Genomic DNA, 24340 nt, shown 5'->3' with positions numbered 1-24340 from the left:
TATCAATATGGCTTACTGGTTGATTGTTTTCTTCCATCGTCACTCCTAAGTCCTTTTCCTTTTTAACTTTCTCCAGTTCTACTCCATCTCCCATCTTATAGATTCCCACAGGTCGTCTTTCACTCTTTCCCATTTCCATGACATGGCTTTTGTTCACATTGAATTCCATTTCCCACTTCTTACTCCATTCCCAGATCTTATTTAGGTCTTCTTGCAGTATTTCACAATCCTCCTTTTGCTTTATAACTCTGCACAGTTTCGTATCATCTGCAAACAGATTTATGTAGCTGTTCACTCCTTCTGGCATGTCGTTAATATAAATGAGGAAAAGTATTGGTGCCAATACTGACCCTGTGGCACTCCGCTTTCTACTGCTCTCCACTTGGACTTCATATCTTTAACTACTGTCCTTATTTCTCTCCCCCTCAAATAATTTTCTATCCATCTCAATGTGCTTCCTTTTAAGCCACCCTTCTCCTCTAACTTCCATAGTAATCTTGCATGTGGCACTTTGTCAAACGCCTTTTTTAAATCCAAATAAATACAGTCAACCCATCCTCTCTCTCTTGTACTCTATCAACTATTCTAGAATAGAAACTCAATAAATTAGTTACACAAGACCGTCTTTTCTAAAACCAAATTGGCTATTTGATATTAATTTGTTGTCTTCAAGGAACTCGATCCATTGTTTCTTTATTATTCTTTCACACATCTTGCATATTACACTAGTTAGTGATACCGGTCTGTAATTTAAAGGTTCTTCCTTCCTTCCGCTCTTATATATGGGAACCACCTCAGCTCTTTTCCATTCTACTGGTACTGTTCCATTTTCTATTGAGCATTTTATGATGTTGTATATAGGACTTGCTAGTTCTTCCCTACATTCTTTCAGTATTCTGCCTGAGACTTCATCTGGTCCCATTGCCTTCTCTTCATCCAGTTCCTTCATTAACTCTTTTATTTCAAGCTTGGTTACTTTAATCTCTTTCATATAGATTGTCTCTCTATTACCCTGTGGCCTCTCAAATTTGGATTCCTTAGTAAAGACCTCCTGGAATTTTTTATTTAATAGTTCTGCCATACTATTTGGGTCTTCCACCATCCCGTTCTCTCCTTTTAACCTTTCTATTGTTTCTTTTGCCTAATTTTTCCATTTATGAATCTATAGAACAATTTTGGTTGCTCCTTACATTTTTCGACAATGTCTTTTTCGAAGTTCTTTTCCTCTTCCTTCCTCACCTTAACATATTCATTTCTCGCTGCTTTGAAGTTTTCCTTATTTGCTGGATTTCTATTTCTCCTCCACCTTTTCCATGCTCCATCTCTTTTCTCCTTTGCCCTAGCACACCTTGCATTAAACCAATCTTTCTTTCCTTCTTCTTTAGGTCTATATTTTGGGACATATTCCCTGACTCCTGTTTTGTATATTTCCAAAAATAAGTTATATTTGTCTTGCATTGTCTCTGAGTTTTCCATCTCCTCCCAGTCTATGTTTTTAAAATAGTTCTTGAGATTCTCAATATCAGCCTTTCTGTAATTTAATCGGTCTCCTTTGTATGAATCGTCTCTAACTTCCCTTCCCTCTTCTATATCTATTTCTAATATTGCATGGTCACTCTTTCCCAATGGGCACTTATACCTTATATCATCATTCATTTGTATACCCCTTGTGTGTGTGTGTGTGTGTGTGTGTGTTTGTGTGTATGTGTGTGTGTTTGTGCGTGTGTAATTCACCTCAGTCGCCTGCTGGTCACCCAGCCAGTCTTCCCCATTACGGAGCGAGCTCAGAGCTCATAGATCGATCTTCGGGTAGGACTGAGACCACAACACACTCCACACACCGGGAAAGCGAGGCCACAACCCCTTGAGTTACATCCCGTACCTATTTACTGCTAGGTGAACAGGGGCCACACATTAAGAGGCTTGTCCATTTTCCTCGCCGCCTCGGGACTTGAACCCGGCCCTCTCAATTGTGAGTCGAGTGTTCTAACCACTACACTACGCGGTGTGTGTGCATGTGTGTGTGTGTGTGTGTGTGTGTGTGTGTGTGTGTGTGTGTGTGTGTGTGTGTGTGTGTGTGTGTGTGTGTATTCACAGTCGCCTACTGGTCACCCAGCCAGCCTTTCCCATTATGGAGCGAGCTCATAGCTCATAGACGGATTTTCGGTTAGGACTGAGACCACACCATACACTGGGAAAGCGAGACCACCACCTCTTGAATTATTTACCATACCTACTTGCTGCTGGTGAACATGGGCTACACATTAAGAGGCTCACCCATTTTCCTCGCCACACTGTGTGTGTAATTCACCTTGGTCGCCTGCTGGTCATCCAGCCAGTGTGTGTGTGTGTGTGTGTGTGTGTGTGTGTGTGTGTGTGTGTGTGTGTATTTACCTAGTTTATCTAGTTGTGATTTTACAGGGCCATGACATTACGCTCGTGTGGCCCCGTCTCCATATCTACATTTGTCCAGCTTTTCTTTAAAGCTTTGCACACTCCTTGCTGACACTACATCTTCACTCAGGCTATTCCATGCTGCTAAACTTCTTTGTGGAAAGCTGAATTTTTTCACATCCTTAAAGCATCTTACCATCCTCAAGTTTTTGCTATGACATCTTATGCTTCTACTGGTGACTTCATCTCGTAGTAAGAGCTCCTTGTTATCTACTACATCCATTCCTTTCATTATTTTGTAGACTTGTATTAGGTCCCCCCGTCTCTTTCTTCTCTGCTTCAGTGTTGGTAGATCCAAAGCCCTCAGTCGCTGTTCATATGTCATCCCTCTTAGCTCTGGGACTATCTTTGTTGCCACCATTTGCAGTCTCGCCAATTTCCATATATGTTTCTTTTTGTTTGGGGACCACATCACCCCTGCATACTTTAATCTGGGCCTGATCACAGTGGATATCAGTTTCTTCATCATATCTTTATCCATGTAGTGGAAAACCAATCCGGTATTTCTTACCAAATTGTATGTCTCGCCAAATATTTTGTCCACATGGCTATCCTTTGGTAAGCGGAATATTATTGTACCTCATTTAGTTTATTTGCTGGTTGGAGAGGGCTTGAAATATGAAGCGATGGACCTCTGATTGGCCATAGCTAAGATGAAATCAAGAGAGCGCAAGGGAATCACGTTTGCACACAACAACAGCACGACAAGGAGAGAGCGAATGGCGCAAGGCAGCGTGCTACCGCCAGCCCCAGGGCAAGTCCAAGACGCTTGGGAGGGGAGGTCGCGTGCATCCACCAGGACCAGCGGGAGATTCAAATGGAGACCAAATTGTGCAATTGCGAGTCAAAATCCTGCTCGGCGAAATATGGTATACAAACAACCCCCGCTTAACAAAGGGGTTACGTTCCTAAAAAACACTTCGTTAAGCGAAACTTTGTTTAGCGAACCGATTATAACAAGTTTAACCCCTGACTTGAACTTCCAGTGAGAGTAAGTAAAGTGAGAGTGCATCATAGTACAGTGAAAGGTTTAATGAAAGTAAAAATTATGAAATTTAACATTTAGGCAGTTAAATTTAATTTAAGTCATTATAATGTACACTAATGTATGTATGTACGTAACTTTATAATGATGTTGATCTTAGATTTATGAAGGGAGGGAGAGTGAAACCGGAAAGACACTAACCAGCAACCTATGGAATGTAAACAAAGGGTGCATCATTGTATCACATACAAAACTTATGTACCACATTTCCACAAGGCTTTCCATTTTGTCCATTGTAGAGTCACGAGTTCAGGTGGTTCTTTTAGCTTGCAAGGAAGATACAGTCTCACCAGCCTTCTTAATAGTCTGCTGACATGAAAATAGTAGAGACAGTAAATGGAATCAAGATGGTGGCCAGCAATACTATAGTTTTCTCGCCTCTCTCGTGTCTGTGAATAATATTCAGCTTCACTTCAAGAGTAAGAGACTTCCTGGTCTTCTTAGGAACGCTAGGCCACATTGCATAGCATTTTGGTGGTAAGTTGAGCGAGTGAAGACGAGCTGCTACTGACGCTGTCATGGGAGTGAGTGGTGCGTGTGTTTTCCACGAGAGGCTTGATCTTGATCTTGATCTTGATTCTACAGGTGTCCCAGGATTTCTCCTGAGGCAGGCCTTAATATTTTCAGCTCCTGGTGTATTCAAAAGCTTGTCGGCTTGCGTGATACGGCGGGGCTTTCAAATTTGGAAAAAATTACCTGGATAAAACTTTGTTAAAGTGAGTTTGGTGTTCGTTAAACGAGCAGATGGTAGTAAAATGAAACCTTTGTTGTGGCGAAATTTTCGTTGTGTGAACCTTCGTTAAACGGGGGTTGCTGTATTTTACCGATTCGTGTATACGCAAGATTCGTGTTTGGTGAATTCGTGTTCGGTGAGGTATGACAGTATATATATATATATATATATATATATATATATATATATATATATATATATATATATATATATATATATATATATATATATATATATATATATATATATATATATATATATATATATATATATATATATATATATATATATATATATATATATATATATATATATATATATATATATATATATATATATATATATATATATATATATATATATATATATATATATATATATATATATATATATATATATATATATATATATATATATATATATATATATATATATATGTATGTAGATATAACAGTGATTTCTTGATATATGCTTGTTTAAAACATGTAATTTTGGAATAATACAAGGTAAAAAGTCTAATCTTTTTATCATATTACATGGATTATTTAGAATATCACAATGTCAAGATGCTTTGCTTGTATGGCAAATTTCAAGAGTAATGAGATTCTTGAGATGTTTGTTTGGGGTACCATATTTGTCATAACAGATGATTGCACCACAACAGAGGTGCTTCACCTCCAGGACAGCTATTGATACATGATAAACGTCATCAGGAAGATCAGCCTATCTCCTATGCCATCTTGCTGTTAGTTAGCTGCTGTTGCTATGACAATGATAATTCTTTATTTATTCTAGCTAAGAGGTGCACAAAAGCATTTTATATATAGGATACGTGCTGCCGGAAGCACGGGGTGCATGCCAAGTCACTCTTTCAGATGCAGGCTGGCCATTCCAGGAATGGATTAATCTATTTTACATTCATTCCTATGGGAAAAATTTTATTGGTTCACAGTGAAACCTTGAACAGTATACAGTTTAGTTTAATAATCATGTTCACTTGATGCGATTTTTATGTCATGCAATCCCATCAGGAACGTATCCCTTGCATAAATCAAGAAATCCCTGTGTGTGTGTGTGTGTGTGTATATATATATATATATATATATATATATATATATATATATATATATATATATATATATATATATATATTCATATGTATATATATACACAGACAAACCCCGCTTAACGAACGGGTTATGTTCCTAAAATGCCGTTCGTTGCGTGAATTTTCGTTAAGCAAACCAATTATAACAAGTTTGACCCCTGACTTGAACTTCCATTGAGAGTAAACAAAGCGAGAGTGCATCCGTTTCATCGAGATTAATTACCTGTTTACTACAATAGCCACCACTAAAGATATGCTGCTTTAAGACAGACAGAAACGCATCAGCAGCAGGACGATCGGTACTGACAGATTCACCTGTTGTCTGTATGTTGTATAAGCAAACCATCTCGCTTACGGAAGTGATCAAATCACCCTTTGCTTGCACCAAAGGGAGTCTTTGCTTTTTCCTCCTCAGGTAACTGTGCTTGGATATTTTCCCAGAGTGAGTGTGCCTTGGCAGTGACGAGCTCTGTAGATACAGGCATGTAGCGATGTACCTGGTCCACATTTCCAAAAGGCTTTCCATTTTATCCATTGCTGAGTCACGAGTTCGGGTGGTTCTTTTAGCTTCCAAGGAAGATACGGTCTCACCAGCCTTCTTAATAGAGTGCTGACTTGAAAATAGTAGAGACAGTAGATGGAGTCAAACCATGGTGGCGAGCAATGCTAATAGTTTTCTCGCCTCTCGTGTCTGTAAATAATATCCAGTTTCACTTCAAGAGTAAGAGACTTCCTGGTCTTCTTAGCAATGCTAGGCGACATTGCAGGGCTGGTTGCAGGTTGTTTTGGTGGCATGTTGAGCGAGGGAAGACGAGCTGCTGCTGGACACTGGTATTGTTTTGAACTAAGAGCGGGGAAGGGGAGGGAAGTGAGTGGTTTTGTCCACGAGAGGCACTGGTGTATTCAAAAGCCTGTTGGTTTGCGTGAAACAGCGGTGCTTTCAAATATGGAAAAAATTATCTGGATAAAATTTTGTTAAAGCGAGTTTGGTGTTCATTATACAAGCAGATGGTAGTAAAAGTAAACGTTCGTTGTAGCGAAATTTCATTGTGTGAACGTTTGTTAATTGGCGGTTGCCTGTATATATATATATATATATATATATATATATATATATATATATATATATATATATATATATATATATATATATATATATATACAGGCAACCCTGCTTGACGAAGGTTCACGTATATATATATATATATATATATATATATATATATATATATATATATATATATATATATATATATATATATATATATATATATATATACATGTTAGAACGAATCCAGTTTTATATAGGTGAGTAGGAATACACAGCTTTCTTTTTAATTTATTCATTACATTTCGGCTTTGCAAAAAGCATTATCAGGCACTAAAACTTATGAAATTGAAACAGTCTGAAGCACATTTTTATAGCTTAAGTTGAGGATATTATGTGCAATTAAAAGAGGAAAGTGAAACAGGGTAGATCGTCATGTACACTTGCAGTCCACAGTGTCTAAACCATGACAGCCTGACTATCTTGGGACAGTACATGCTTGCTTAGCACATTCATGGACCATTTGTCAATTTAGCTGTGGACTGAATCATCTCATAATACTTTTGCAGATTGCCTATGACATGGTCAAACACTCATTGGATGCACCTCTTGAAAATGTATTAAAGTATTATTGACTTTACTGCACATAGTGCAATAAATCATAGGGATGATTCAGTCCTCAGTGAAACTGATATTAACCACCATGAAAACTCCGACAGGCCTTAAATACATATTGCTGCATAGCACCCGAAAACTTCCGACACAGTCCTTAAATGGGGCAGCTACTTTGAGCGCTAATAAAAACCGCGCTAGCATTGGTAGCGCTGCTATATTTGGTCATGACGTAGTCCTATGGTAGTACTGTCGGCTCCCAGGAAGCACACCGCTCTAGCCAGCTAGTCTCCTGCAAATTTCTGTGAGGTGCGTGAGCGTCGTGTCGCGGTGATAATTATTTACGTATTTACTTATTTAAGGAACTATTATTTACAACTATGGCTCCTGGTGCTAAGAGGAAGCTAAAGTTTAGTGATAAAAGTGATAGACAAGGCGGGACAAGACGCAAAGTGCACAGGTTGGAGGTAGATCCCGACCCCGCTATTGTGACAACATCGTCACCCATGCCTGATAAAACATACGTAACTATAATCAGCCAATATGAGTGAAAACACGAAAAACATGTGAAAACACATAAAAACATGAGCAGTGCCTTACATTATGTAAGAATACACATAAAAGCACCTCCCCCAAGTTGCCGCTACCACAATCTTCTCCAACTATCGGTTATTATTCTGAGACAACCATAGTGAGTAGAGCAATAAAAACTTGTAGGAAGATGCATTGTCATGTCTACTAACAGCAGATTTTTTTCCAGAGTAATTTATAAGAGTTGATTTTTTTATGATAATTGCGGTAATGGGAGGGTGCGAATTTTGCGGCCATCGGTCTTAGCGGGTTAAGTTCACTCCCATCATATTTCTTCATCCTTCGTTTGTGCTTATGGCATGAGTGTTGCAGACCAAAATGGACCTCCTGTAAAGCCTGATGAGGAGCAGAACCCACACATCTTCCCGGGAGTTCGAGGAAGGAGGTAAAAGAGATGATAAATATTTCTCTTCTTGATATTTTTGTGTGGGGTGTGTTTTGAGCTTGTCTGGGCAGTTTGTCAGTTCCTATCTCTCAGTATGAGCACATTTTCTTTAGAAATATTTGGGAATCTGCTACACATGATCCAGGAACTGCACATTAGAGTATGTGCTCTATTAGCATGTTACTAATCTTGCTTGGATTTTAAGGGTTGCTGTTGCTGTTTATGTTTTTTGTGATTTTTTTTTTGCTTTATTTTACTTGGATTTTGGGGAATTAACTGTAAAGACTATAGAAAGTATCATCTCTACATGACTCTACTGTTGCAGGATAGTTCATTCTCGAAGATTGCCATTTGTGTTGTGGTTGTCATTCTTGTTGCAAAATAGCTTTAGGGGCTGAGGATATTATTGGAAAGTTGGCATTTGTTGTTTCTGTCCTTTGAGTGTTCATAACGTATTGTATCATGCCATTCTCCATAATATGTCTGGAAACTGATTGATACTTGTGCAGCAATGAAGATTGGTGTCATCTTTGCCATATAGAGATGGTTGGTGGTGGAAGAATCATCCATGTCTTGTAAAGGATGTCTCTGAAAACTTGGTGTGTCATAAACTTGGTAATTTGCTGGAGGGAAGTGGTCTAGAGTATCATTTACAAATGAAGGTTAAGATTTTATCATAAGAAGGTGGGGATGTACATGCTTTTTTGTTTGTTTATTGTTTATTTATTTATTTATTTATTCATTCATTCATTCATTCATTCATTCATTCATTCATTCATTCACTGATATGCATACATACAGGAAAAAAGGATCTATGGTCATGCTGATCTACCTACTTACATCATCCAGTTTAACTTTTTTTTATTACTATTATTATTTCTCTCTTTCACTGTTATTAGGTCATCTTCTTGGCATTGTAAATGGACTTTGTATGGTACGAGTATGATTATAAACATACATGATATACATAAATAGATGTTGATTGTTATAAGACTTTTTAGCATCAAGATGACCATCCATGTTAGACATTACATCAGTATTAGTTAAAAGCTAAAAGCTACTTGTTTGTGTTATCCATTGACTTCCTTGAGAGTATGTGAGGTAGGTGGATATATTACCAATTACTTCATCAATTAACTGAACAGTATACTGCATTGAAAGAACATCACATATGTAGTGGGACCAGCTAAGTTGGGTCTCTGTTTGAATATACATTTTGGGAGATAGAATTCTTAAGACTTTCCGAGTAAATGTTAGGCAGACTACAATGGTATGATTTTGTGTGTGTGTGTGTGTGTGTGTGTGTGTGTGTGTGTGTAATTCACTTCGGTCGCCTGCTGGTCACCCAGCCAGTCTTCCCCATTACAGAGCGAGCTCAAAGCTCATAGACCGATCTTTGGGTAGGACTGAGACTACATCACACACAACACACACCGGGAAAGCGAGGCCACAACCCCTCAAGTTGCATCCCGTACTTATTTACTGCTAGGTGAATAGGGGCTACACATTAAAAGGCTTGCCCATTTGCCTCGCCGCTTTCCGGGACTCGAACCCAGGCCTCTCGATTGTGAGTCGAGCGTGCTAACCACTACACCACGCGGTGTGTATGTGTGTGTGTGTGTGCCTAAGTGTGTGTGTGCATGCATGGTTTGTGATGGGAAATTATTTGATACCCAACATATCATACACATAATTTTTTGTTCATCACTGTATGTACACATGCTTGTGTGTGTGTGTGTTTGTGTGTTTGTGTGTGTGCCAAGCCATGTCTGCTTGATCACCAGTGCTACCATCCATGCTCTGAGCAGCAACATGTTTCAGGTGATAATTTAGAAGGCAGAAAGAACACTGGAAATGTATTTGAGCCACATAGATCAGCTGCAGTGATAGCAAAGCCAGCCTCACTGCAAGGTAAAGCTGCATTGCCAGGACAAGATGAAATGGCAGTGGGCTTGCACCATGGCCAGGCAGAAGCAGAGGACAAGAATGATGCCCAAGAGCAATTGGATGAACCACTGCAGCTCCAACAAAGCCATGGTGAAGTGGAGGGTGAGGACCACAACAATGCCCTAGAGCAGGAGGAGGATGAGGGTGAGGACGTGGACCACCAACACCGCCTCCCCAGAGAGCCCTGAGGAGACCCACAGCGCTGCAATTTATCATTCTCTCCACATTTCTTGCCCACTGCTGTGTGTGAGTTGCCACCGCCAGCCTACCATCCAGTGTAAAAGCGCTTGCTTCATGGGCCTTGTTTTTATGTTGTAGTACAGATGTATTCCAAAACTTTCTGCTGAAAAATGCAGTATTATTCATTATCATTGGCCATGACAGGACAATTAAATTTTTCAGTTGGATAGCTTTATGAATCTAAGCATAAGAAGATGATTTGGTGTAGTGCTCTGAAAAAGTCATTGCATTCATCTCATATTGTCAAGAGTGATTGTTGAAAATTGTTGATATTAGCTACGGAATCAATATTATCACAGAACACAGTTAAGTTGTGCTGTATGCAATAAGAACAATTAGATAAAAACTTGTTTTTGGCCAATATAACACAGGTCCATGAAGAGCCAGCCAATCAGAATCCTCTAACTAAGCACCGTTCACTCAGATTGGCTGGTGTGGTGAGCTCTTTACTAACTGGATGATGCTGGGTTGGAGTTCTTTCTTCTTTTGGTGGATGGATACAAGGATGAATGGGTGAATGAATGGTGACATACATCTGTTTGATTGGTTGCTTTATTGATTGCTTATATGCTTCATGTACTAGTGTGTACTTATCAGTATATTTGCTTGCTTTATTGCTTCTTGTGTGCTAACTTTTACCTTATATGATATGTACAGGATTTTCACCAGTGTGTGTGTGTGTGTGTGTGTGTGTGTGTGTGTGTGTGTGTGTGTGTGTGCACGCATGCCTGTGCGTGCATATGCATGCATGTGTGTATTTGTGCATGTTCCTTGAATGGTAGATTGAAAGTTAACATGTATGTGTATATAAAATAATCCCTTCACCTTTCTGTAAACAAAGTTTTAATCTTATTTCCTATGCTACTAATCTCATACTCTAAGGAATCTTTTCAATTATTTTTTCTTTTCTTTTGGAGCTGGAAGATTACAGTTAGCCTCATTAATGGTCATCATCATGAAGAATACTAATAAGTATTTAAAAAAAAGTCATCCATATAAATTAAACAAAATGCAGTACCTAAGTTTTTATAGATATGACAGTAGAAAATGTGAAGTATTTTTTAATTCTTAGGAAATATAGTTATAGTTGCTCTGAAAAGGATGTGAATTCAAATAAGTTAGTATTTAGCTGCACCACGAGATATAGGTAAAAAAAAGTATTATTAACTCTAATTTTAAACATAGTATCTGCAATTTTTTCATTATGAGCAAATTTTAATGATTTGGTGAAAATCTCTCTTAACTAAATATTATGCCTTTACCTGGATCATGAATTATTCTGTATTTCTTCTTATAATGAACAATATATATATATATATATATATATATATATATATATATATATATATATATATATATATATATATATATATATATATACAGGCAACCTTCATTTAACGAAGGGGTTATGTTCCTAAAAAACACTTCGTTAAGCGAACCAATTATAACAAGTTTAACCCGATTTGAACTTCCATTGAGAGTAAGCAAAACGAGAGTGCATCATAGTACAGTAAAAGGTTTAATGAAAGTAAAAATTATGAAGATAAACATTTAGGTAGTTTAATTTAAGTCATTATAATGTACACTGATGTATGTATGTACGTAACTTTATAATGTTGATGATCTTAACTTTATGAAGGGAGGGAGAGTGAAACGGGAAAGACACTAACCGGCAACCTGTGGAATGTAAACAAAGTGCGCATCATTGTACCGCATACAAAACTTATGTACCACATTTCCACAAGACTTTCCATTTTATCCATTGTAGAGTCACGAGTTCAGGTGGTTCTTTTAGCTTGCAAGGAAGATACAGTCTCACCAGCCTCCTTAATAGAGTCTGCTGACTTGAAAACAGTAGAGACAGCAATGCTATAGTTTTCTCGCCTCTCTCGTGTCTGTTAATAACATCCAGCTTCACTTTGAGAATAAGAGACTTCCTGGTCTTCTTAGGAACGCTAGGCCACATTGCAGTTGAGCGAGTGAAGATGAGCTGCTGCTGACGCTGTTATGGGAGTGAGTGGTGCGTGTGTTGTCCACGAGAGGCTTGATCTTGATCTTGATCTTGATTCTACAGGTGTCCCAGAATTTCTCCTGTGGCAGGCCTTAGTATTTGAGGCTCCTGGTGTATTCAAAAGCTTGTCGGCTTGTGTGATTCGGCGGGGCTTTCAAACTTGGAAAAAATTACCTGGATAAAACTTCATTAAAGCGAGTTTGGTGTTCGTTAAACGAGCAGATGGTAGTAAAATGAAACCTTTATTGTAGCGTAATTTCGTTGTGTGAACCTTCATTAAACGGGGGTTGCCTGTATGTATGTATATATATATATATATATATATATATATATATATATATATATATATATATATATATATATATATACAGTGGAGACTCAATACTCGAACGTCTAAATAGTCGAACTTTTCAATAGTCGAACGCAAAAGTTCAATTTAATACTCAAAAAAATACCTATTAGTCGAACGTCCATCCACGTGGTTGTAAACAAATGGTCTCTCCCTTCCCGTTACCCCACGCGCCCCACCGGTCCACCACAGCCAGTTTATCCTTTGCTGTCGTAAGAATAACATTATCCTGCGCTTCCTCTCCGCAGTTTTTTTTTTTTTCATTTAGAAGCTTACAATGGCACTGAAGAAGCTTGTTAATGGTGAGAATAAGCCTACAAGAAAAATGTAGTGACAACCATCAAAAGGAAAAAGGAGATTATTGATTACGAGAAAGGTGGAAGAATAACCGATCTTGCAACTGAGTACTGTATGGCTAAATCTACAGTAGCCACAATACTGAAGAAGACAGCTCATTAAAAGAGCTGATTTGGCGATTGGTGTGAAAAGGCAATTTAAGCGACCTGGGGCAGTGAAAGAAATGAAAAAATTGTTGATTGGATAAAACCAAAGGCAGATGGCAGGTGATTCTTTGTCAGAGGGCATAATTTGTGCAAAGGCTAGGCTGCTGCATCGTGGTCATATTTCTAATACTACATCTGATTCCAGTGATGATTTTAAAGCAAATAAAGGGTGGTTTGTAAATTTCAAGAAAAGAACTGGAATTCATTCTGTTGTGAGGCACGGCGAGCTCCCAAGTCAGAAGTAAACATATGCTATACGTCACTGTGTCCCCAACTCCCACAATGCATGGTGGGAGCGACAATGATTTCATGGTGTCCAATTCCACCACCTCTTCCGTGCACCTTACTTCATCTCAGGTCTCTCACCATGTTGTGGAAAGACAACTTTTGAATGAGAGTGGTATCAGAAGGGCTTTGGAATTAACAGTTTCTACAATAATAGAGAGTGAAGATAGTGATGTTCTGGGCTCTTATACAGATATAGGAGGTTCAACCACCGAGGGGGAGGACATTCCACCACCACCAGCAGCAGCTCCTATTGTATGCATTTTATATATGTTTTTACAAAAAAAATATACAAATTAGATCACTTTGTGAACATTTTGATTGAGAGAGAGAGAGAGAGAGAGAGAGAGGGGTAGGGGGAGGATACAAGGGATTCATTTTCTATCACTTTAGCCAAGGGCGCTGGACCCGATCAGACGCAAGGTCACGTACACCGATGATACCACCTCATTCAACCTGTGATATTTTGGTAGCCATAACATCTAGAGACTTTTGGTTTTTTGCATTGCAAAGAGGAAGAGTTGCTCGTGGGCAGAACACCATTTGTACTCACTCGTTTATTGAATTTCCAAGTGTAATCAGTAAGTGATTTTTAGGGGTTAATTGTGATGAAACTGGTCTGTTTGGAAAAAAAAACCCTACAAAACATGATCTATAACAAAGGAAGAGAAGTGTTTGCTGGCAAAAGCAGGCTAACACTGCTTCTGTGCGTCAGTGCTAGCAGCGACTGCAAAATCAAATCGCTGTGTTTTTCTGAACTTGGGTTTGGCAATGGCTGGAACGAATTACCTGATTTATAGGTATCAATAGTCAAACTTTTTAATACTCGAACGACCATTTGGAACAAATTAAGTTCGAGTATTGAGTCTCCACTGTATATATATATATATATATATATATATATATATATATATATATATATATATATATATATATATATATATATATATATATACAGGCAACCCCCTTTTAACGAAGGTTCACACAACGAAATTCGCTACAACAAAGGTTTCATTTTACTACCATCTGCTCGTTTAACGAACACCAAACTCGCTTTAACGAAGTTTTATACAGGTAATTTTTTCCAAATTTGAAAGCCCCACCGTATCATGCAAGCTGACAGGCTTTTGAATACATCAGGAGCTGCTGGTACTAAGGCCTGCCTCAGGAGAAATCCTGAGACACCTGTAGAATAAAGATCAAGATCAAGCCTCTCGTGGACAACACAGGCTCTGCCGATACAAAGGCCTGACTCAGAAGAAATTCTGTGTCACCTGTAGCATCAAGATCAAGATCAAGATCACACGCACCACTCACTCCCCAGTCAAAACATAACAGCGTCACCAGCAGCTCATCTTCCTAGTTCAACTTACCACCAAAACACCCTGCAATGTGGCCTAACGTTCCTAAGAAGACCAGGAAGTGTCTTACTCTCGAAGTGAAGCTGGGTATTATTCACAGACAAGAGAGGCCAGAAAACTAATAACATTGCTTCCACCATCTTGACTCCATCTACTGTCTACTATTTTCAAGTCAGCAGACTCTATTAAGAAGGCTGGTGAGACCTCATCTTCCTTGCAAGCTAAAAGAACCACCTGAACTCGTGACTCTACAATGGATAAAATGGAAAGCCTTGTGGAAATGTGGTACATAAGTTTTGTATGCAGTACCATGATGCGCACTTTGTTTACATTCCACAGGTTGCCGGTTAGTGTATTTCCGTTTCACTCTCCCTCCCTTCATAAAGTTAAGATCATCAACATTATAAAGTTACGTACATACATACATTAGTGTACATTATAATGACTTAAATTAAACTACCTAAATGTTTAACTTCATAATTTTTACTTTCATTAAACCTTTTACTGTACTATGATGCACTCTCACTTTGCTTACTCTCAATGGAAGTTCAAATTGGGTTAAACTTGTTATAATTGGTTCGCTTAACGAAGTTTCGCTTAACGAAGTGTTTTTTAGGAACATAACCCCTTCGTTAAATGAGGGTTGCCTGTATATATATATATATATATATATATATATATATATATATATATATATATATATATATATATATATATATATACACACACACACACACACACACACACAGAGGCAATCCCCGGTTAATGAAGGTGGTTACATTCCTAAAAACCCTTCATTAAGCGAATTTTTGTTAAACGAACCAATTATAACAAGTTTAACCCCTGTCTTGAGCTTCCATTGAGAGTAAACAAAGCGAGAGTGCATCAAAGTACAGTAAAAGGTTTGATGAAAGTAAAAATTAGGAAGTTAAACATTTAAGCAGTTTAATTTAAGACTAAGTCATTATAATGTGCGCTAATGCATGTATGTAAGTATATATGTTGATGATCTTAAATTTATGAAGGGAGGGAGAGCGGAGTGGGAAATACGCTAGCTGGCAACCTGTGGAATGTAAACTTATGTACCACATTTTCACATTTTCCATTTTATCCATTGCAGAATCACGAGTTCAGGTGGTTCTTTTAGCTTGCAAGGAAGATATGATCTCACCAGCCTTCTTAGCCCTTTCAGGGCGCAAATAGGTTTTTGGGCCATGTCTGTGAGACGCAAATTCGGCCAAAAAATTGAGGTTTGCAAAAATGAAAAAAAATAATATTCTCATGCTTAATAGAGTGTTACGCATGTACTGTAAAAAATCTAGGTCTCTACTCACCCTGAAAAGTGGTGCAATAATGATGGGAATTTGGCCTTCTGGTGGTACGTTGTGCGCTGTTGAGTATTGCCATTGTAGCGGGTGGTTATTTTCCGCCGCAACTTGTGCAGGTGTTCTCACTAAATTACACAGAATTTTCTGCCTGATTTGAACTGCAGTTGCTCAGAACTGCTCCAGAATGTGCTAGGGTAATTATTTTTTCACACCTGTGCATACATTATGCCCACACAAATAATATAAGATACGTTTTCAGAGTGTTTTCTTGATGTACATACTATCATGAGCGTGGATACGCATGCCCATATATGGTAATATATGAAATACGCAATATACTACCAATGAATGAATGATATCTGGCATATCTGCTCTCTAACAACAAGATTTGATCATTACTCTCGTTATTTCTGTAAATAAATGCACAAATAGCCACTAGCGACTTCTTGAAATAATAATAATTGTGAAAAAAAGGGGCATCTGATACTCTATTGTGTGGATGCCATTGTGACTATATTTTTTTTACCACGCAAGTGATGGCACATCCCATGAGTCGAGGGAGGATGAGAGAATGTCATCTGGCAACTAGCAGCATCAAGGAGGCGTGCAGTTTAATTCTGTGACTCGTCAAATATGGGACCAAGATCGTGGACAGGAGGCATTTCCCTCAAAGCCATGATCATGATCCGGAGCACTGAAAGGGTTAATAGAGTCTGCTGACTTGATAATGGTAGACAGTAGATGGAGTCAAACCATGGTGGGAAGCAATGCTATTAGTTTTCTCGTCTCTCTCGTGTCTGTGAATAATATCCAACTTTACTTCGAGAGTAAGAGACTTCCTGGTCTTCTTAGCAACGCTAGGCGACATTGCAGGGCGTTTTGGTGGCATGTTGAGCGAGGGAAGACGAGCTGCTGCTGACGCTGTTATTGCTTTGAACTGGGGGAGTGAGTGGTGCGTGTTTTGTCCACGAGAGGCGCTGGTGTATTCAAAAGCCTGTCGGCTTGCATGATACGGCGGGGCTTTCAAACGTGGAAAAAATTACCTGGATAAAATTTCATTAATGCGAATTTGGTGTTTGTCAAATGAGCAGATGGTAGTAAAAGGAAACCTTCGTTTGTGAAATTTAGTTGTGTGAACCTTCGTGAAGCGGGGGTTGCCTGTATATATATATATATATATATATATATATATATATATATATATATATATATATATATATATATATATATATATATATTATTTATTTATTTATTTATTTATTTATTTATTTATTTATTTTATTTTTTATTTTATTTATTTATTTATTTTTTTTTTTTTTTCATGCATGATAAAGATTTCTGTCTTGAGCTGGTATACATTGACACTCAGGCTTCTAACAGTAGTTCATTGTTTGCTGATTTATCTAAAGGTGATTTAGGACTTGTTAGTTAGAATAACTTTTTTTGAGAGCAGTGAGAGTATTTGTGTTAACCTTGGAGATTCTCATGTCACCATTGATTAAGACAGATTTTTATGTGGTGCTCTCAAAGTAAATTATTAAAAGTTTGGCATATCTAATACTTTTCCATCACATACAGTATCTATAAGAGGGTAACAATAAACTTAAAATTTGCTCCTTGCCTTGTAAGCATCATATGATTGGAATTGTTAGTCTAATATAATAGCCTTCCTTCTTTAGACATTTTCTTTTCTTCTTGGTTGTATCCTCGCAGCTTTTTGCTACATAGGGGTATAACTTCCATGAACAGTAGTACTTTCTGTTTGGGCTGAAATACATCTCTTGGTATGTTTTATTTTCATATAATGTATGTGGTAAAGAAATACATAATAAATAATTCTCTCTCTCTCTCTCTCTCTCTCTCTCTCTCTCTCTCTCTCTCTCTCTCTCTCTCTCTCTCTCTCTCTCTCTCTCTCTCTCTCTCTCTCTCATATTGTGCTGTTCTTCCTCACCCAGACAACCTTGATGCAGCGGTTGATGATGAGAATGCAGCAGCAGTAGTGAACGACTTGACATATGACCAAGATGAAGAAGGGAATGACGTGCGGCAGCGACAGCGACGGCAGGACAGAGATGACGGGGGTGGAAGAGAAGGTGAAGGTGGAGGAATAGGAGGAATACGGGCAAGAGAAGATGATGTGGAAGAGGAAGAAGAAGAGGAAGAGGAGGAGGAGGAGGGTGCTTTAATGCTTCCCAGGGTTTACCAGCAGGAGAATCTTGTTGGGCTCCACCACCGTCGTCTAGGAGATGCTTTGCCAGTTGGGTTTGTGAAGCTAGAGGACTTGCCCCCTAACCCTCATGAACATCGGCAAATTAGGCTTGGCTGATTACCTATCTTTTGTTGTTCTTCCTGCCTCTTTCTATCTCTCTTCCTCATTATTTTCTCTCACTTTGTCATCTATGTTAGTCAAAAGAAAATATTTATCATCCTTAATTTGATTTTTCTTACTTTTGTGCTTGTTTTTTTCTCCATCTTCTTTGTTCTCCATTTAGTTTTGGTATCCTTATTTTGTCAAAAGACTTCACCTTCTGCCTCCATGTGTGAATATACATTTCACTCATCTTTATTTTGACTTGACTGTTGTTGTTATTATTATTATTATTATTTTTTGTACAGAGTATATTTATATGTAGAAAATGCTCTCTCCTTAAAACTCCTCCTGCCCATCACTGTGTGGCTGCCTCAGATTTATACTATAGACTGTGAAATTTTGATAATGTGTGCCTGTTGTGTGTGTGTTGTAGTAATCATTATTGAATGATTACAAGTATGTATATGTGTGCTGGTGTGCATGCACAGCTGCAAACCTTTTATTATTACGAGTGGTGTGGTATTGTATGTGTTTGTGAGTGTACATGTTATGGTGTGTTTTATATTTTTGAATATATTGTTGGTGGTGAGTTTGTATTGTGCCGTGTTGTGTTGCTCAAAATTATGGTGCCATAATAACATTGCTTGCCTTTGTGTTTGTAACGTTTGGTGACCATAATTGTAACAACAGCAACAGTGGTAAATATATATTTTTAAAAAATTCAACAATTATCATACTACAAGTCAAACATAATATTTATGCAGTTGAAATTATTCCAGGGCTCAATTTAATAATAGCAGAATTAATTCATGAAGCACAACATTTTGGTTTGATAACTATGCTTGGTGATGTCTTCTTGATTACAGTGACTCAAGAAGTTATAGGAAACTAAATCTACAGATGAAAGCCCTCTCTGATCCTATACTTGGCAATGGAATTCCCAACTTGGGCTTACATGAGTGAGATTGCATTGCTCAGATTGTTAAGTAGAAATAGTAGTCTCTTAGATGAACAAGGTGTAATAGATAAATGGTTTGGTAACAGTATCAGTGCATATATTGAGAGCCAGTTGTCAGTGTAGGATTCTTTTTTCTTTATTTATATATTTTTTCACACAGAGTACATCACTTAAATGTCCAAGGTTTCTTTAAGAAAAAATGCTGATAGAATCTTATGAATCATTTCATCTTTGGGTAATGGATATTAACCATTTTTAAGAGAAAGCAGGAAGAAGATAGCTTATGTAACAAGAGTAAGTAAGGAATATTGAATTGTAGTCATTTCATGTGTGCCTATATATTTTGGACTACATGGCTTGATCGGATTTCAAACTTCTATATTGCTTTTATGTATGGTGTGTATGTGTAATTCACCACGGTCGTCTGCTGGTCACCCAGCCAGTCTTCCCCATTACGGAGCGAGCTCAGAGCTCGTAGACTGACCTTTGTGTAGGACTGAGACCACAATACACTCCACACACCGGGAAAGCGAGGCCACAACCCCTCGAGTTAAATCCCGTACTTATTTACTGCTAGGTGAACAGGGGCTACACTTTAAGAGGCTTGCCCATTTGCCTCACCGCCTCCTGGGATTTGAATATGGGACCTCTTGATTGTGCTAACCACTACACTATGCGGTGTGTGTGTGTGTGTGTGTGTGTGTGTGTGTGTGTGTGTGTGTGTGTGTGTGTGTGTGTGAGTTTATTTTTGTAAAAGTGCATATGTGCACATATGGAGATGTGAATCTTCATGTTGTGTTGAGATTATGCAAACAAAAAAAGATACTGCCCTGGAAAGTTATGTGCAGAGCTGATGTATGAATTTACAGATAGCAAAAGTTTCTCAGATATGCAGTCTTGTCTGTGAGGGGAGGATGTTATCTGTTAGAAATGGGGAAAAAATTAAGTAAATGTAGTGAAAGATTTTAATTTGGTTAAAAAAAAGATTTTTTGAAATAGTATGCATATATAAGGCATCCAAATCCAGAGTGACATAATCAACCTTGTGGCTAAAATTATTGTTCATATTGTATTGTCCTCCAAAACCTTCCTACCATAATGGGAGAGCATATGGTGAGAATGGACACAGTATTGGAGACAAAAATCCATCCAAGTGAAATTAATCAAGGAACCTTCTTGTCATGCTTGAATGATGGCTATCACTTGCTGGAGCCAGAGAGAAGCAACTTCCTTGTCACAGCAACATGGGAAGAGCCAGCTAGTGATGGCTTGTGGTGCAAGTCATGAGTCTTGTATCATGCTGGGATGCCTCCCCACCATCACACACACAATTCCCAATCTCCCTCCCTCTAGCTTGATTACTGTCTTTAAGTGACAATCAGCTGTCTTAATTTTTGCTTTGCATATATATATATATATATATATATATATATATATATATATATATATATATATATATATATATATATATATATATATATATATATATATATATATATTTATACACACACACACACACACACACACACACACACACACACACACACACACACAAGTATATGTTATTGCTAAAGGACAAAGGAGCATGGGGGAAGCCTATATGAGCTTTAGATGTATAGGATGGCTCTATTATTTGTATTCTATCATCCTTTATACTGGTATACTTTCCCATTGTTAATTAGTTCTTTTGTTTTATTTTTTTGTTTGATTTTTTAAGATTGTATCATTCACTTCATTTGAGTTCATCTTAGGAAGTACTTGCGTATGTCAGTTACGTTTTTGCTTCATATAATTTATAAGTTCACTATAAAGATGACTATTTAATGGTTGTGATTCCCATACTAATGAATAGAAGATAAAACAACTTGATGAAAGAGAGGAAATAAACAATGTATTGGCACTAGACACAATTTTGATATAATTGTGTGATATCCTTATGAAAATCACATTGAAGAAAAATGCAGTCTCCCATTCCTTTGTAATAATGTTATTTAATTGTAACTTTATAATCTAATTCAACTGAATAGTTGTACAGGGCATGAATTACTGGATAATTTGATATCAATTATTACTTTTTATAACAATCCATTGAAGAGATAGTGCATTTTGAAACTTACAAAAAATTGACATAGTTTTTCTTAGTTTTTTATTTTCAGTGTCACTGACTAGGTATCTAATGTTGTTTCCAACAATGTAACATTCATATATATTTTTTTCATTTTGAAAATCTTACTTTATAATTGTTATATCAATTATCTTGATAACATTGTTAATGTTTTTATTATTATTATTATTATTTTTATTATTATTATTATGATTATTATTATTATTATTATTATTACTATTATCATCATCATCATCATCATCATTATTATCATCACTTGTTATTATTACAGTGTTTCAAAATCTTGAATGCAAGATATGAATATGAACATAAATGAAAAATACTTGTTGCAGTGATTTGTAAGCAAATATCAGTGTTGTATTTTATTGATATTCTGCATATGTGAACAGTTTCATTTAGAATTTCTCTAGTATTTATAAAATTCTCTCTCTCTCTCTCTCTCTCTCTCTCTCTCTCTCTCTCTCTCTCTCTCTCTCTCTCTCTCTCTCTCTCTCTCTCTCTCTCTCTCTCTCTCTCTCTCTCTCTCTCTCTCTCTCTCTCTCTCTCTCTCTCTCTCTCTCTCTCTCTCAGTTCCATGTGGATGTCGGGCCTTTATGAGTATTTGGCCGGATATTTTCAGCACAGTACAGCAATATACAAAATTTATATGGTGGAAAGTATTACTTCTGAGTATTTGTTTGTGTTGTTGGTTAGATTAGTTACATTACGTCCTTGTGTGGGATGCAAGTAGATTCATGTCTTCACCACTTTTCACATCTTTTATACCAGATATCTCACAGTGTAGGTTTAGACAGAGCAACATTATATATATATATATATATATATATATATATATATATATATATATATATATATATATATATATATATATATATATATATATATACATACATACATACATACATACATACATTGCACTTTTAAAAATTTTATAGTAAGTTTTAGAGCCAATACTTAAGTTTTTCACTACATTTTTTTCTTCATTTATCTAAAATTTGATGCACATCCATTTTAATTTTTTTTTTTATTTATATATTTATTTATTTATTTTTTTTACATAAGCATATTGACATGTTTCACATATAAGTAAAAACTTGGAAGCTTTAAGTATAACACAGACCATATTCAACTCTCCCATTATGTTACGACATGTACAAGATGACACTTACTGCAGCCTGCACACATTGTAAGTGATGATCTTAAGAGCTAATATAAATACAAAGCAGTTATCCCAGAAAGATCTATTATATCACACATCTTTTTCTCTTTATGAGTGAACTACAGCTTTTATCAGTAATAAGTTTTTGCTATCAGTTTTTAAACATGAAAACAACACATTTATTTAGGTTCATGCTTATGATTGTGAGATATGAATCTTGAAGCTTTGAGGTTTTTTTAAGAATTTTTTTACATTTTTGTTTCCCCTGCTCCCTCCTTTTTTATTTGTGCCTACTTTGTTATTGTAAAGTCCAATGTTTTGGCATGTACAGGACTAGACAATTGGTGGAACAAATAATCCAAAGAATCAAATGTGAATTTTATCAGCTTTGTTAACAATGAATAAGTGGGAACATGAACTACTATTTATTTAATTATTTGTAGAAAAGAAAAATGAGTGTGTCCAAAGTAACTATATTTATGTAAATCTAATATAAGGACGTAGAACTAAACTAGTCTAGTTTTACTATTGTGGGGTGTGAGGGTCCACTGGCTGCTCAGAGTGACGCTGTCTGCAGATTAGGGTCTGCAGACATAGAAAATTAATGCATTCTATAATGTATTATATTTCGTTAACCATGCACACTAAAGTACCATGAAGTCAGACTAATATTAACTCATCACCTGCACCTGTCTGCGCTTTTTAATGCAATCGCTCACAAAGAGGGTGGAATACAGACAGTAGCAGAGATGTAATATATTTGAAACTTGTCACATACCAATACCTTTTGGATAGTGCCATAAGGTTAGGTAGTGTTTGGAATGCAACTTTTTTGCAAAAAAGCCCAAACATCAGATTTTCTTAAATGGTTGCTGGAAGACAGGACTTTTGCTGTATATAAATTGTACCAGGATCAGTGTTACATGTCTCTCAGGGATCAAAGTTTATCCCTAATGTTACTAGAGAAATAACATACCCACCTTGCATAAGGAGGAGCCTCAAGTTTTGAACAAGATGTTATATAACACCAGGTGTGAACAATCACTTAATATTTAAGACTGTTTGCTTAAAAAGAATGACAAATATCTTTCCAAGACTGTCACTGAATATTTGTCAAACTTATTCTTCCTCAAATTTGTTCCTTTAAGAAACAAGGATTCATCTCCGTCATGCTGTATAAATGTCATTGGAATGTATTACTAGCTCACTGTTTATGAAGTGAGTTGTTTAATTCTGGCTGCAGCACAAACTTCTTTAATGATTTTAATATATATATATATATATATATATATATATATATATATATATATATATATATATATATATATATATATATATATATATATATATATATATATATATATATATATATATATATATATATATATATATATATATATATATATATATATATATATATATATATATATATATATATATATATATATATATATATATATATATATATATATATATATATATATATATATATATATATATATATATATATATATATATATATATATATATATATATATATATATATATATATATATATATATATATATATATATATATATATATATATATATATATATATATATATATATATATATATATATATATATATATATATATATATATATATATATATATATATATATATATATATATATATATATATATATATATATATATATATATATATATATATATATATATATATATATATATATATATATATATATATATATATATATATATATATATATATATATATATATATA

At 36.2% G+C, this 24340-nt stretch overlaps 1 protein-coding gene across 13 annotated transcripts in view; it reads left to right on the top strand.

The window, feature by feature from the left end:
• The window catches only part of LOC123497992 (protein GOLM2-like), a 75675-nt gene extending 55011 nt beyond the window's left edge, over positions 1-20664 (top strand). For 8 of the 13 annotated variants that reach the window (XM_045245049.1, XM_045245043.1, XM_045245048.1 and 5 more), the window contains 2 exons: positions 9798-10067; positions 17956-20664. In XM_045245049.1, coding sequence (XP_045100984.1) covers positions 9798-10067; positions 17956-18326 — 641 coding nt within the window. In that variant the 3' untranslated portion in view covers positions 18327-20664. Of the gene's footprint in view, positions 1-7903; positions 7977-9797; positions 10170-17955 lie in introns of those variants that run through there. The other 5 variants (XM_045245050.1, XM_045245047.1, XR_006672607.1 and 2 more) reach the window with 4 other exon arrangements.
• The last annotated feature ends 3676 nt before the right edge of the window (positions 20665-24340 follow it).

Source organism: Portunus trituberculatus, chromosome 47 (assembly GCF_017591435.1).
Source record: "Portunus trituberculatus isolate SZX2019 chromosome 47, ASM1759143v1, whole genome shotgun sequence".
Taxonomy (NCBI): Eukaryota; Metazoa; Arthropoda; class Malacostraca; order Decapoda; family Portunidae; genus Portunus; species Portunus trituberculatus.
The sequence above is the reverse complement of the archived record's forward strand: the minus strand, read 5'-3'. Positions and strand labels throughout refer to the sequence as shown.